Source organism: Grus americana, chromosome 21 (genome assembly GCF_028858705.1).
Source record: "Grus americana isolate bGruAme1 chromosome 21, bGruAme1.mat, whole genome shotgun sequence".
In the NCBI taxonomy this organism is placed as follows: domain Eukaryota; kingdom Metazoa; phylum Chordata; class Aves; order Gruiformes; family Gruidae; genus Grus; species Grus americana.
This window is the reverse complement of record NC_072872.1, coordinates 6,852,129-6,868,289: the sequence shown is the minus strand read 5'-3', so window position 1 is coordinate 6,868,289 and position 16,161 is coordinate 6,852,129. Positions and strand designations below refer to the sequence as shown.

General features: G+C 49.2%; 1 protein-coding gene across 2 annotated transcripts in view; it reads left to right on the top strand.

Moving 5' to 3' along the window:
- Positions 1-9,888: 9,888 nt before the first annotated feature.
- LOC129215847 (Golgi integral membrane protein 4-like) overlaps positions 9,889-16,161 on the top strand; it is a 33,749-nt gene continuing 27,476 nt past the window's right edge. Inside the window, exon 1 of one of the 2 annotated variants that reach the window (XM_054849750.1) lies at positions 9,889-10,646. In XM_054849750.1, coding sequence (XP_054705725.1) covers positions 10,460-10,646 — 187 coding nt within the window. In that variant the 5' untranslated portion in view covers positions 9,889-10,459. The remainder of the gene's footprint in view (positions 10,647-16,161) is intronic. The other variant, XM_054849751.1, reaches the window with a different exon arrangement.

Genomic DNA, 16,161 nt, shown 5'->3' with positions numbered 1-16,161 from the left:
GCTGAGTAAGTCACCCATGGAGAATGATCACACCTTGACAAAGCCTGTCCTCTCCGCTCCCCGTGTTCACGCAGCAATGTCATCTTGGCAGCTTCGGAGCTCACATCGGTGGTATCGCCTGACCAGTCCAAGCAGCAGCAAAACAGACGTGCTGGGTACCTGGGGACTAATCTCACACTGTCCTAAAAAAGGTGCTACATACCAAGAAAAATAATTAAGAGTAGTTCTACTGGGCAGGTGACAGACTGGATACTTCTCCCTGTATGAGGGGTCAGTATCAGCCCCCGTGGTGGCCTCGTTGCAAAATTCCTCTAACTGCCCTCCTCTGGAGAGCAGACGGGCTGGGTGGCCTCATTGCTCTCATGGGAACAGCTCTGGTTAGTCTCAACCGTGCTCCGGCTTCTGGCTAGCAAACAAAAAACCTGTCTGCCAGCTGTGCTCCAGTGATGCCATCTGGAGATGCACGCCCTGAAGCTGGCCCTACAGAAGTCACGTGCAAATGTTTGAGAACACCAGTGCTGCCTTCTTGGAAACTCCCCACCTCTTTCTGGACGGGGGTTCTCCAGAGCCCCTGGCAGCCGTGGATTCTCGAGTGCGGTGATACAAGTTCCCGTGACTCGGGTGCTGAATGTTCACCCTCAGCAGTGGCCGGTTCCCTGCTCTTTAGGACTGATTCTTTATATGCAAATGCTAATTGCCTGTGCCAGCAGTTCTGCTGTTTGAAGCCTATCTCAAGTCCCCCCCTCCCTACGCTGGCTGCTCCAGACAGTATCTCAGGCAGGCTCCCTCCTGTGCCGAGCATCACTAAAAAACAAGGAAAACTGGAACCATCTGTTTCATCTGGTCTTCTGGCCTTTGCTAAGTGTCCAAGTAGTGCCAGGTGGAAGACTGGTGGAATTCTGGGATGGCTGTGCCTAAAGCCCAGCACTGAGTGTAGGAAATAGTGAATAGTTTTCCCCTGCCCTCTGTCCCACCCACTTCAGCTGAAGCACATCTAGAGGCATGAGGAGAAGCTGTATGAAAAAAATAGGCAAATTGCCATTCAAATATTTCATCTATTTCTAACTTTAGGGTTAGAGGATTTCAAAATCAGAAATGTCTTCTCAGCCTTCCCTCTTTGATATGCTTTATTCGTTGTGCTGGATGAATACGCCATATGGAATTCTGCAAGGGAAGTCTGTCCACGCTGCTATAATTAGCTAGCAATGGTGACAGCAGGCATCTTTGCTTCGTTATTATTTTAAAATTCTCAGTGCTGTATTATGGGATCAATTTCTACCACATCAGAATGCTAATGCTTGGGAAAGCCTGTGAGTGCAGCATCCTGCTGCATTAATATAGCCTTCAAAATCCCAAAGTGATCCCAAGTGTGACTGCAGTGAAATCAGTGGGATTACACCAGTGATGAATCTGGTCCCAGCTACAGCGTAGGCAAGGAAACTAATCCTCCTTTTTTCTGCTGCTGCAGTTATTTAAGCAACTTGCTCCTGTACCTGAGGTCAGGTTCTCTGTGTCTGTAACTGAATGTTTGGCACCTCCCTGCACCAAGGGGGAAGTAGGTCCTCGTGCCTCTCTGGCTGTACTTGGTATACCGTATACACAATCTCTTTATGAAACAGTTCTCTTGCTGTCAATTTTGCCAGCTCCTTTCTTAAAAATGTGTTAATTTTTAAAAGCAAACACGCACAAAGCAACCCCACCCTTCCAGTCCTTAACGAAGGCTGGGAGCCCTCGCAAGTCCAGGTTTAGAGATCTTTGCAGACACTGGCTCATGAAGCAGCCGAAAACCCAGGCCACGAAATGCTAGTGCTAGCGCATTCATCAGAAGGGACGTTATACCTTGGCTGTAGGACCATCTGAGATTTCTAGGCTGCTGAGGAAGGAGACGTCATAATGCTGCACATTTGCCGCTTCCCTCTTTCCCCTACCAGAAGAGTCCATTCTCCGCTCCTGACCGTCCTCGTGGGGCAGCCGGTGCCCGGGGAAAGAGATGCGGTGGGTTGCCATTCACTTCCCTGTATCGCCTTTTTCTATCCGTACGCCAGATAGGAAGGCTGGTGGGAGCAAATTGCAACAAGGAGCAGGGAAAGAGGGGAGTAACTGGCAGAGTTTCAGAGATAAAAAGCTTCAGTATGAGCATATTTGTCCCGTGCTGTGTTCCTCGGGGTATTTGACAGCGCACGGTGGAACTAAGTCTACCAGGCAGTGTACTAACCATCGACAGTCCCTCGTTATCTGGGGAAGAGGGGCTTGGATTAGTTTGCCTTAAAGGGGCTTTTTTCTTGTCTAAATCATATAAACAGGGCCGGGAGAGTCACTTTCCATGAGGCTTGTTGTTTAGTGTTACGTTAGAAACAGAGTTGATGTGACTGTAATTGCTCCTTGAGGTTGAGTTTGCAGGCAGCGCTGGCTAGAACGTGCATTTTTGTGCAAGAGCTGAGTGCCTGCGTGCCAAATCGGCTGCTTGTGCGTACAGCCACAGATCTATGAGAGTAACAGGCACTTCTGCAGATTTTCTCTCCAAATACGGCCTCTTGTATGCGTGCAGGGAGGCAAACGAGCAATAGTACTTTAAGACTTCTGGGCTGGTCAGACATGTAGAGCTGGAAATACAGGCAGGTAACAATTTTCCGAATTTAGACGTCTTTCTGTAATTAGCTTAGTGTCAACTTGATTGTTGGCCACGGAGAGAATTTTTGACAGGTTAATATAGAACAGGAGCTGATTTCCATTTTTATAGCTCCACGTTGTTCTCCCTTTTGAATTCTTACCATTAAACATACCCATTCCATGCCAGCTGGAGATGTACACCTGGAAGGAGGCCGCTGAAGACAACCACCTTACACGGATTCCCAGATAGTCAGTTTGAGCGGCAGATGAGATCCCCTTGTCACTGTTCTGCAAACAGATATGGACCTCAGAATCAACGAAGCATCTCTGTGCAGGAAAAGTGAGACGCTGAATGAAATTTGCAAAACCAAATACATGATTCAGGAGAGTCTATTCTATTTAAAATCAATAATCATTACGCAATTTAGAAAATCTCACCCTAAATCTGTGTCATATCTGCTGATGGCCACAGTTAAGAGACGATGGCAAAGCAGATATGACTTAAGCTCTTGGCTTACGGGGGAATTAAAAACCAGATTGAAATCTCTCTGGCTGACACCCAACATGCAGGGACACCAGCTTAAGTTGGTCGTAAGTGAGTTTCTAGCTTGATGATCAAAATGTGTCATAGACAGCTAGACAACATAAAACCAAACCTAAAGTAAAACAAAAAAGCCCAGTGTCCAACTGGTGAGACTGGGTGATTCCAAGAGAACTCTTGTGCAGCCATGAGGCTTCCCCTGGAAAAACACTGGAGTGACACCATGAAGTAGAATAATTCACATCTCGCTGTCATCCCAAGATGCTGCACGATGCAGTGGAAAATCCTGGAGGAGGAACTGGAGGTCTACACGTAGATCTGTCGCTGAGTGTGCTGTGTTAGCTCCGTGCTGCTGCCTTCTCCTCTCGTTGTTATCTGGTTATCTGAGAAGTGGGCTGCCTCATCAGGCTCCAGTCTTGGCTAAGACAACCAGTCATATGGGAATACAATTAAAAAGCCCTCTCTGGTTTTCCCAGCAATTCCCCCACAAGGGTACAGCGACAAAGGGCACATCACGCACAGCAAAGACAATGGCTGTACCTACAAAGTCCTGCCTCCCAACGGTGTGAGAAACTATTGGACAACCCAGAATGCTGTGGCTGATGCAGACTTTCTGAAATATATGCTACAAGATAAGGCCAGGGAGCAATGTTTTGTTGTAGTTTGTAGCGTAGTGCCTCGCTGGGTTACTTTATGAAAAGGAAGAAATAAACCCCAGCGTCACAGAGGTGCTGTAAAGAATTGCAAAATGCTCTGCTATCTTGGTCATACTAATGTCCAGAGTCCTTCACCAGGCTGTGTTACAGCCCGTGAATACGAACACAGCGAGTCTGAAACTCTGCTTTACAGATGCTATTCATCAATGGTTAACACCGGACTTCATAAAACTCGGTGGTCATGTGGGAAGAAAAGCGGTTGAGCTAGTGCCAGCGTTCTCTCTCCATGGCACTGTTTCTCTCTGCCTTGGACAGAGCCCATGTGGAATAGAAGGAAACTGCAATCCTGGAGACAAATTCCTTCGCTCTTAAGATGAGGAAGGCTCGTATCTGTGGCTGAGCCCAGCAGGCTGTGGTTAGTCCTGCCAAGCTCTTCTCCCGCTGCTCAACAAGAGTCCTCCCTCCTCTCCCCCCCTCGCTTCGCCTTCCCGCTGCCGACCGCCTCGTGGGCGGGCAGGGCTTCGCTCGCTGCCTCACTGGCTTTCCTCCAGTCCAACCATCTTTTTCCACTAATGCTTCTTTGGAATGGACAGTTAAGGCTTTATCCATGTTAGCCATGTGCAAAGACTTCTCCTGGCATCTCTGCTTGTAACCTGATACAGAGACAAAAGAATACAGTGAAAAAAGAGCAGCCTGTGCCACTACGGACTCGGCCGCCTGATGCTCTGGGGCTGAGCAGAGCCCGGAGCCGGAGTCCCCAGGTCCTTCGGTTCATGAGCAGAGGCTCACGAGCCCTGGGGAACAGGCTGGTTTCACCCTCAGCTGAGTCCCAAAGACATGAAGCTCTGGAGGCTTGGGCCAGATGCAGCAGCCCTGGGGGAGTTTAGGAATACAAGGTGTCTCTGTCCCGCAGGGGGAAAGGGGGGGCTGATGCTGGAACCCCACTGACAGAGGCAGCAGCAGCAAGTTTAGCAGCACCTGAACAAACCAAAAAACCCCTTTGCTAGTTTGCTATTGTTTTCTGACAAACTGCAATTTTATTGCCTTTGGGAGTTGGAATGTTCCCTGGCTCTAATAAAAATGTCTGTGCCTTGGTAAGGCAGTGAAGACTTTGCGCAAATTTAAAGGGCACCGGCTTCCTTTTAAACGGCTTCACGTGTGCTGCAAACAAACAGGCAATGGAGCCACAGGGCTCTCATTGCACCGCGATGCATTTGCTATGGAGAAATGCTCTTTGCCCCTTCTTGTTTTGTTTTGTCCCTTTGAAACCAATTCTCATTGCTTTTGTTTAAAAAGGAACCCAAATGACAGACTGGTTCAGAAAAGCTTCTTCTCAAGGCGAGGGATCCTCTTTGCAGGAAGATTACCAGTCCAAACTGTGAAAGATGAGGTGGAATTAAAAAGTAAATGTGCTTGCTTTTTCCAGAGGAATTAAGATGCAATAGTTCACATTGTGGAATTTTTTTGTCACTCTAAGTGCTTGGAATAAAGATTGTTTTTTTTTAAAGAATAATGAGTTTCTCTCATAATGCTTTGACTCTGGGAGCTGATGTCTTAAGGAAAGTACCGAGTAACGTGCCAAAACATCCAGACATCAACCACTTTCTGCTGGAATTTGGAAGGGTGCTGAATATGAGTTATCTTGGAATGGTCTTACAAGAAGTTGTTGAGGGGTGTCTGCCGTTATCAAATATGGTTAATCTTGCATGTGTCATCGATTCGTGATCTCAGCTGCATGGGGAGCAGGTTCCTTCCAGCCTGGATCCTGTACTAAAGTCAAAATCATGGGGGTGAATTTCAGTAAGGTGGGCTCAAAATTATCTGAGCTCCCTGAATGCATTTTGGAGCATCTCTGACAGCGTTGGTGCAAGATGCTTCGCTGACCTTTCCACTGGACAACTGTGCTCTTGCTGAAGGACTGGGAACGCTGCTGTGCACTGAGCTGGGGTAGGGTACGACTCTGCAGGGACTCGAGCAGGTAGCTTATCTCGGTAGCCGTACCTTCATTGCCCTCTAGTTAAAATATGTTCTGTGCACTCCAAGTTACCAGCAGTCTTTAGACGGATAGTGGCTTTCGACTGGTGTCAGCCTGCTGGCTGTGTTGACGCATCTTCTAGTAGTTGTGGAGGTAAGCATAGATCTCTGCGAGCTCCACTTTCTAGCGAATACTCTTCTAGATGATGAGTTGGAGCCTAGCAGCTTGTACCTCAAAAAGTCAGGGTTTCTGCTCGTTGCGTTCCCCCAGCGGCACTCTCTTGTATTATGGCCATGCCCACAGTTTGCTCAGCGCTTGTCTCTAAGGTCTGACAAGGCTGAGAGAGCATCAACGTTTCTTGAGACCTCATATGCTTACTTTTAGGCATGGCACAGCAGTGAGATGACTCAAAGTACATACGTAGGCTTGGGGAAGATAACTGAGATAGCTGAGCCGACATGCCGTTCTGAGACAAAAAATAATTTCAACAATGCATTCTGAAAAATGGTCCCATCGGTTCCCTGGGGCACCCTCTAATGGAGCCTAATTAGAAGCTGTCACTTCTCGTTACAAGAAGGAAGGAATGGTTCAGCTTTCCCACCCCTTAACCTTGGAGAGACTGAGATGAGAGCTGCCCCTAGGAATTGTTTAATTTAGGGCACTTTCACTCCTGCAAGAAATTAATTGGGAATTTCTCTGTGGGGTAAGGCAGGCTCCTCCAGGAGGTGCACGACAGGCAGACACTCCTAACGCTGCGAATTCATGCACATGCATGCACAGATGCCCACTTTATTTTTTTAAACATTTGTGCCTGTCATTTCTCAGGCACTAGACTCCTGCCTCGAGCTCCTCTCATGCTCAGCCTACACCCTCCAACGTTCACACACTAGATTCCTCGAGTGGGTCTCCCTGCAAGGTATTTGCAAGACCCGTAAAGGCTGCAGGGCTCCAGGGCTACGGCCAAATTCAATGGCTTGTGTACGTTGCCAATTTGATCGGTAAATAATAAAGCCTCCCCTCTGTCTCCTACTAGCACATTTCATTTCTTACACGCATCTTTTTCCGACACTTGGTTTCTTGACAGCTTTTACATAACCTGGCTGAAAACACTCCCACAGCCGATTAAATGCCTGCTATGAAATCCAAAGCTCTGATTAAAAGGATAGAGCTTTCCAAGACTGCAATATTTGTGCAGATGGTTAATACTCATGGTTTGCTCTACAGGGGAAAAAGTGGCATTTTCTTTACAAGTACATACAGCCTGAGCTTTCCCATGCGAATTGCTGGGTTTGTTCAGATTATTATTTTAAAGCTATCATCAGATGTGATCACCCATTGGATTAGAGGAAGCAAAAGGAGATGATCAGATAATCCCTGAGGCACAAAGCATTCCGAGTTGGGTTTGAAGAGAGCTGTCACCTACGGTCAACTTGGTCAGGGTACTTCTCTGTATCTTCTTGAAAATACTCGTGCCTAGTGGCTGTAGACCTTTAGAGACGTGGGAAGTTGCAGTAATTTGCCCAAGGAAGTACCCTCTGAGCTGGCTGATGTGACAACCCCTTTTCAGATACAATGCATGGTTACAAGAAAAAAGTGCAAAAATGAATAGCAGGTAAATCTCCAGCCTAAGCCTTGCAAAATCATCAGGGTGTCCCCTTTTCACCTGGTGCATAGAAATCTTTGGCAAAGAGAACTTCGGATCTACCCCAGTCAGATAAGCATAAAGATCTAGTCGGACTAAAATATTAAATACAAACTAGGTGCAATAAAAAATGAACTCTCTGAAGATGCGGGTTTGCGCCGTGTGTCTTAGAACAGAGACTTCAATTTTGGGGGAATGATTCCCTAGAGTAAGGAAGTCCAATCTCATTGCTGTTATTTCCCCGTTTTTGTGAACAGGCTTGCTCTGGTTTGGGCTGTTTATTACGAGTGCTCTACTGAGATACCCTGATTTCTTTGGGGTCCTGCAGTTTAGCTTTTCCTGAAAACTGGAAAACATCTTATAAGAATAGCTAAAGCCGTGGAGCTTTTTTTTTTTTTTAATGTGGAAGGATGGGACGGAAGTGGAGGATTTTATCACTGACAGCAGGGGAAGTGGGATCAGCTCTCAGTTTACTGGGATTTCACTAGCAGGCCACGTAACACAAATACTGGCAGAGTATGAGGAAGAAGCAAACCCTTTGCTCTTTGCTGGGGCTGTGCTATTCATCCGGCCCTAGATCTGTTGGAGAAATATGGAGCTAAATCTATAACTGAGCTTCTTACAGTGGTAGAAGAGTAAAATGCTAAATTGCAGAAACTTCATCAATCAAATCTTTCTCAGATGGACATTCCCTAACTCAGGATTTTAGCATTTTCCAGAATCCTCTCTGTCAAAACCTCAGAAATTCCCAGTGTTTCTCAGGCAGAAACCAGCACATGAGGAAGTAATTAATGGGAGCAGGAGGGGAAAAAAAAAAAAAAAAAAAAAAAATGTGCTGAATAGAGGCAAAACTGAGACTCAAATCCCTCATCCCACAGGCTGCCTCCCCAGTCCTCAGCACACAGACAAAAGCCATTCCAGCTCCTGACAAGCAGCCTGAAGAGATGCTGAAGCGTTCAACAACCCCCCAGGACATTTATGTCAAGAAACAGTTGGACAGTAAGGCTGTCTGCTGCCCGCTGTCTACGTAGCATAGGTGGAGTATCTCTTGGACTGAGGATATGTGAATCAGCACCGAGATTATCCCTGGTCCTACGTGCAAATGATCCACGGCAGACCTAGGCTGCACGGAGCATCACATTAGTGGTATTCTGGTTTTCAGAAAGAGCTAAGCAGTAAATCTGGAATAATCAGTTAATTCATTAAGGAAAGTATATCATGTTTTCTGGAAGCTGTACTCAGAGCCAGGACCGTTAGCCAAATCACCTGATTTCCAGCAGGCTGAGTCTCACCCTTGTTCTGGCCGACACCTCAAACAACATACCAAATCCACTTAAAATGTTTGGAAAAAAACCCCCTCGACCATAAAAAATGTAGCTACTTTGGATAAATCATAAGCTTGTAGGAATGCTGTGCCTCAGTTTTCCCATCTGCAAATTAGGGAGACAGAGGAATGCCATTCAGCTATTTCCCAGCACTACTGTAAAGCTCATTTGATTAACGTTTACAAAACTGTGCATGATTCTTAGAAGGAAATTGCTACTGAAGAATTAATTGTTATGATCGTTGCTTGTTCCTCAGATGCCTGAGATATGGAACTTGGCAGAATTCTGGAGGAAGTATCCTTGTGAGCTCAGATAAGAGATGAGCCAACCTGACAGTCGGGCTGTTGGTGCCGCAAGATTCATTATAAACCCAGGGGTCTTCAATAGTAGATCTAAGCTCAGAACATGGGCGAGGCTCCAGAGAGCGTCTGTCCCATGAAGCAGGGCTGTTCTCTCCTGTTCCCGTCTGATGTCTGCTAACAACACAGCTGTGCATCATACGGATGGATAAAAGAGGTCGGGCTCTGCCAGGAGAGAGCAGCCCACGTTAAGGCCAACAGCTGCCTAAAACACCTTGAAAAAGCCTCACTCTTCTTTCATGCCTTCCTCAGCTATCTTCCTGAGAAGCAACCACAGCTCTTACAAACCTTAAGCCTTTAAAGAAAGCAGCTGAAGACGTCCCCCTTGTTAATGAGCACAGGTACCCCTCATCTGCCTCCTGTTGGCAACAGGTGCCGGCAGCAGAGGCTGCGGCTTTGGCAGCTCCTTTAGGCAAGGGACCCGAAAACAAACGCGTGGGAGAGGCTGGTGGCTCAAATCTGCTTGGGGGGGGGGTGGGGGGGTGATGATGGTGCCGGCTCCCCTCGGCCTCAGCGGGGTGAGGGACCCCCCCCCCCCCCCCGGGCGATGCGGGCAGGGCTGGGCACCCCAGGGCGCTCTGGGCCGGGCCGGGGGCAGCCGCGGGTCCCCCCGGGAGGAGCCGCCCGCTCTCCGGGACACCCCGGCCGGCGGTGGGGGCTCCGGGGCGCTGCGGTCTCCCGGCCCGGCCCTACCCGCTGCCGCCGCCGCCGCCCCCTCCCGCCGCGGAGGGCGGACTCGCTGCCGCTGCAGCCCGGATGCCGCCGCCGGTTTCCTGGCCCGTCTCCCGGCCCCGCTGCCGCTGCTTCCTCTTGGAGCGCCGCGGACTGCCGGCGGGGGAAGCCGCGGGGAGGGAGGGGGCAGAAGGGCTCCTCGTCCCGCCGGGTTATTTTTTCCGGTCGGTGCTCCAGAGGGGGCGGTGGGAAGAGCCAAACGCGGCGGTACCCCATTCCCGCCCCCCCCCCCCCTCCGCTGCAGCACATGGGAAGCAAAAGTTTTCCTCCTCCTCCTCCTCCTCCTCTCTCCCCTCCGCCGGTTCCCCTCCGCCCCGGCAGCCCCGAGCGAGCCGCCTCCCGGGCCGGTCCCACGGAGCGGTTGGCAGCTGGAGGATGCGTCTGCCGGCACCCCGGCTGCTCCCTGCGGAGCCCGGTGCTGCGCTTCTCTGCCGTGGGCGATGAGGAATAAAACGTTGCTGGAGCGTCTTCAGCTTCCCTGAGGGCTGGAAAGGAGCGAAGGCGAGACTTCGATCGCATCTTGCGAATTTGCGGAGGAAAGGGGCTGTTGGGCAAAAATAATCAGATGGTTTAGCAACGCCGGAGAAGCAGTGCTACACCGTGTTCCTTCGGCCCCATCATGGGTACCGGCATGTGTTCGAGGAGGCAGAAGGGGCTTCTGCAGACCGGGTTTTGCCTGGTGACTGTGGCGTGTTTGGGCTCGGGAGTTTTCATGTACAATCACTTGCAGCAAAAGGTGCGGAACGCCGAAGCCCTGGCCCAGAAATACAAACAGCAGCAGGAAGCGCTGTCTGCCCAGCTCCAAGGTGAGTGACCTGCTCTCCGTGTGTGCACGCACGCCATCTGAACTTCCCTCTCTCCCAGCGTTATCCGCTGGTGGGTTTGCCGCACGGCCCAGCGACAAGCGGGGCGCGTTAGTGGAGCAAGGTTCAGCTTTGGGCTTTAAGGAGCTCTAAGACGACATTGTTGCCTATTTCTTTCCCCCCCTTTGCTGTCTAGAATTAGAATAGCCTTGAATCTGAATTGCTGCTCACAGCAGCAGGGGGAACGGGGTATGCCGGATTGGCGCGTTCAGCTGCGTCACGTCTATTCCGTTTCTTCTTCCCGTAGTTCCCTTTGGCTGTAAAGACTAGTCCTATGTCATTCTAAATGTGAAGCTTTAAAAATGTAAACAGGATTTAGAGAGGCTGGGTGGGCAGGCTCTGAGATGTGGCTCTGCTCTTCAGCCTGCAGCAGCATCTGTCCGGAAAGTGGACAGAGAGGCAAGGGGTCCTTTAGTAAAGTTTGTTGTAATACTGTCTGCTGCGCACTGCCTTTGCAAGGAAACAAACTCATCCTCTTATCAAGAGATTGGTTTGTGACTCTAGAAAAGTCTTGCCAGCCTGTTTGGGGGTGATAGATGCTACAGCACAGAGCTCCTTAAAAAGGGAGGAGGAAGAATTGGCTTTTCTGAGTCCACTGACCAACGCTTGGTTCCTCTGGCAAGAGTTGCCAGAAGGCAAGCATAAGATGTATATCCCCCCCCTCATTTGTCCTCCTTACATAAATGTCTAACTGTGGGAGAATGACATTTTAGCCCATGGAGAGATCTCAGTAGGGAAGGCTGAGGACATGTTCCTCCACTGCTGAACTCTTATCTTCTTTGCCTAGTCTATCATTTTAGCCTTGCTGTGTCTGCCAAAGCGACATTTCCAGCACGTGTCACTAGATTTGGGGTCTCCAGAGGGATTTGCTGAGCTCCCTGTAGAGAGGTTTGGTGGGAATCTGCTCTTTGGTAGCCAGCAGCTGTGTGTGTAAAGCTGGAGGATGGGTTGGTTCTGGAGTGCCCGCAGAATGAATTTTATGTGGACAAAATATTGTTTGCCAGTGGTTCTAGTGACTCAAGGTCAAGAGATTCATTGAATACTTTTTCTTCTAACAAGTGGGTTTAGTTTATCGCATTTAAATCAAGAGCTCTTCCTCAGTCTAAGATCCAGTATGGGCTATCCGTTATGACCTCTGTGACATAATCCAGTGCCGTTGTTTCTGTAGCCTGTATTGCTGGGGAATTCTGCAGATCGGTGACTCAACGTATGTGCCTTTTAGGGTTAAATCTTTCCTGGTGTGTGATGCAAATGTAACGTGGTACATAGGCTTCTTGTGCTCGGGGTTGTGTATTTCTACCTGTACGCTGGGAAAGCAGAGTGTGGTGTATGTGTTTTGTTTGTCTCAAGGAAACATGCCTTAAACAAACAATCGATCTCATTAATTGATCTAGCGTGCGTGTAGGTTCACTGCTATTATCTTACGTGTCGTTTCCATTTCTTCTTGCTCTGTCACCAGGCAGTCAAACAGCTACAGCTCCTCGTGCGTTGCAGGGTCCCAGCCACAGTGATTTCCACCTGCATCCTGGGTTTCTGAGATGCAAAGATGAGCAGGACAGAAGTTAGCCCACGTTCTTTGCTGGTGTGTCAGCATCTCTTGCCTCTCTTGGAGAGAGGGGCTGGTTCTTCAGAGAATGAGCTGACAGCGGTAGCCTCAGGGAACCCAAGTTTTGGGAAGAGCAGGCTCAAGCAAACAACCGAGGCTCATAATGTTTTCTTCACCCAAATATGTTTGAATGGCAGAGCTGTAGCCTGTTGCTGGGGTTTCTAACCCTCTGTCAGTCCTCCCATTCCTAAATACAGTTGTTGCCATGGATACGGTTTTTATTTTGAGAAGACACTTACTTGTCCAACAATTTTAACAAAGGCAAACCTTCTTTTTGGATTTGGATGGTAGGAGAAGCCTAGGAATTGGCAGATAGGAGCCATGTTCATGGAAGTCTTCAAGTGCAGTGGTATCTTGCAGGTATGACCGTGGCTCTCGTGCTGCTCCCTGCAGTGCTTTGGTGCTGAACGCAGGAGAGTGCGGAGTCGGGGCTCTGGGCTCTGTCCCTGCCCCTGCACTGACTTGCTGCACAACTTTAATTGCTCTGTCTTCTGCATCCGATTTGTGTCTTTCCAGCTCTACAAAAGGAGGACGTGTTATTCTGAGGTGTTCAGTACTGTTTAACCAGTGCTTCGGGGCTCTCCTTTCAGTATTTCCTACTCCTCTTCTGTCAGAGTACAACACATGGGTAATGCTTCTGGTGGCCTCTGAAAATAAAGCTTGAAAGTGTAAGAGTTGGGCCAAGAGCTGAATGAAAGGAAAAAGGAAAGCAAGTGGAGGAGGGAGCAAAGCTGCCTTGAATCCAGCACTGCCTGTCCCGTGTGCTCTCCTCTACTGGCTGCGCGCAGGGACATGGATCTCATCTGCCCTCTCAAATAAGAGCAAAGCAGCTTCTGACTTTGCTGTAGGGTAGAACGCATTGTGTGAGAAGAAGAAAGGGAGGTATTGGGGGGTGTGAGACCCTGTCCAAATTCTTGCCTGGTGGTTGGTGCCCCTTGTCCTGGCCGGCTCTTGCTGCTGCATGCAGAGGTAGCTGTTTGCTGTGACCCAGAAGATGCTCTTTTCATATTGTGGTCCAGATGGAATCCAGGAGGAATCTGCTTGGCTTTTCTGTCTCTTCATCTCTTCTGTTTCTGCTGGGTGGGGTTGGAGGTATGTCTGAGAGTGCACGGAGACACCTCGCCAAATAAATACCGGGCTTTCCCTTATGGGCTGTGATTTGAGGGACTCTGCTGTGTCACGAGACTCGGAGGGGATTAGAGAGAGTCTGGAAAGCTGTGACCTGCTGTGCACTCCAGATGAATCTGTTCTGTCTCAGCCCCCAGCCCAAGCTCGTGCCACGCTGAGTTATGTAGCAGGTGGCTTTAAGCAAAGTGTTGCTTTCCCACCTCCCACTTTCCGTAGGTGTGTGTATGTATGAGCGTGCTGCTGCCTGGAGGTTCGGAGTGGAACTAGAGAGATTTTATTTGGGTCACTTCACTAACAAACAGCAGTCTTTGAACAGATGGGAAGGAAGGGTGCGTTTATAGTTCCATCCACTTCTGCCTGAGGTTCCTGATGTGGCCTGACAGCGGCACATCAAACTGGTGTCTGGGATGGAGGAATTCTCTCTTACAACAGGCTGCCACCGCACGGTGGCTGAGCGTGAGAATGCAGCACTCCTGTCCCACCGTTGGGTGTCTTTTACCCGATCTGTCTGGATCAGGGAGGGAGGTGTGATGAGTCCGGCTTTTGTTCTGCTCCCCTTGGCCCTTGCTTTGGATGATTCTTCAGCCTGGGTGACTGGTGCCATGGGGGTGATCAGTTGTGATGCTTGGATGGAGACCAGCAGGAGTATCTGGTGCCTCTAACAAGGACGGCAATAGAGAAGAAGGCTTTTTTTGGGTGATTATCCCCGAGAGGGGAAGGAGCACAGTGCGGTCTGGAAGTGAGTGTTGATCTCTGTGCTGAGAGCTGCTTGGAGCTGTGAGCCACGGGCAGCATGACGACTTTTCCCACAGTATGTGCAGCTGGCACAGAAACGGCCAGGCAAACTGTGCGCGGCGTTAGCAGAACCCGAGGAGCACATCTGACACCCCTGCCGCTAGCGTGCGCTTGTGGCTCTGCCCAGGCAGGGGCAAAAAGAAAACTCCTGAACAGGAGAGTAAAACCTGGGACTGCTGGCAAGACGGGAATCGCTCTCCCTTTAGGGATCTCTTAAATGCTCCCTGGCAGATGTTTAGCTTGGTATGAAGCAACCCCTGCACACAATCACCCTGTTTTCTGTGGACTTGGAAAATGAGGAGGAGTCTGTGGAAAGCCCAACCTGTTGTTCTTTCCCAAAGGCGAGGCACTGCGAGGGATTTCATTGTTCCAGCAGTTCCAGTTCTGCATTTTAGCTCGTTTGGCAGCAGGTGACGATGCTTTAGTGCTGAATTCTGGCTGAACTCCAGCCTGGATTTAGACACTGACCACCCTCCATTCTCTTTTGTAATTGCAAATTGTTAAAGACTTCCTGACTTCCTGTCCTCTGAAGCTATACAGTGCCATTTTGGTCTGCTAAGTTGTTGCTGTATTGCACCACAAAGATCAGTAGAGAGACTACTTTACGCAGCGCTTGCTGCTTTGTGTGAAGCTGAACCCACCTTGTCTGAGCTCTGGAGGAATGCATGAGAGATTACAACTTTTTTTTTTTCTAGTCATTGGAGGTTGCTTCAATTTATCTTACTTATTAAAAGAAAAAAAGCGTCAGGAGAGCCAGATTTTGTGTCCTAAATTTCTGAATAAACAGCCTATGATATGGAGCTGTTCCCGAAGACTCATCTGTTCTGCGGTGCTTGCGTTAGGATTTGTGGTTATGGGTGTCAGCACAAGTCTATGACAGATGCTTTCCTCTGCTTTAGTTTCCCATCTACGATGTGAGATCAACAGCACCTGGTAACTTGGGGTCATCTGCACAGACCTGTTTCTAACCCTGCTCATAGACTCAGTTTTCTTCCAGTGTACTCAGGTTGCTAGAAGACGAAATGAAATGCCTGCAGGAGAAACCCCAACGTGGGGAATTCCTCCAAGCCCAGGAGTGCTGAGGCAAATGCAGGCTGGAAGCTCAGGGTACGTGAAAGGGCACGGTAAAGCCCGTGAATTGCTGGGCGTCCCTACTAGCCCCAGCAGCCGGGACTCTTCTTGCTGGTGTGAAGTTCCCATCGCATCAAAGACTTGTCCTCAGGTGCTCTGCTAGATCAGACTGCAAAAAAAAGTGAGATGCTCATGGCAGAAATGTAAGTGCCCAGAGTTCACGAATCTTTTGGGAAGTGGCTGATGTTCTTAAGATGACAATGCCATTGAACAAGGCTTTTCAGCATGTAGTGAAGAAGCACCCACAGTCTTTTGTGTGCTTAGCTGGGCTGGGGAAGCCCTCAGGGTGACATCTGAGTAGTCTGTTGGGAAAAGGGTTTCTAAAAATAAAGCTGTCACTGAAGTAGACTCTTGGACAGCTGCAGTGATGGGCTTGCTGCTTACCAATGTGCTCAGCAGGGAGAAAATCCTTCCAGATTGAAAACAAATACTTCTGCTGTAATGGTTTGGAGAATATATTTTCCTTTGAAGTGAGGAAACTAACATTAATGAAGCAGCTGAGCCCAGGGGAAGCATCTTCACCATTGGGATGTCTGTCTTTGTTAACTGAGGAAGGTAACGGAGAAGGAAGGTGATAGCTTGGCTGGTGACAACAGGAATTCCTGACCTAGGATGCTGGCCCTTCCTGTTCCCTGAGGGAGGTCAAAAGTGACGGGTCACTGTGGGTCAGTAGAGACAGCTTGGATGTGAATGTATGCCTGGGGAATGGCTCCTCCATCTGGGGTGGGACTGAGCTTGGCACAGGATGAGCCCAGGCTTAGGCAGGCTGTGAGTTCTGTGGATGCTTACTGGGACAGA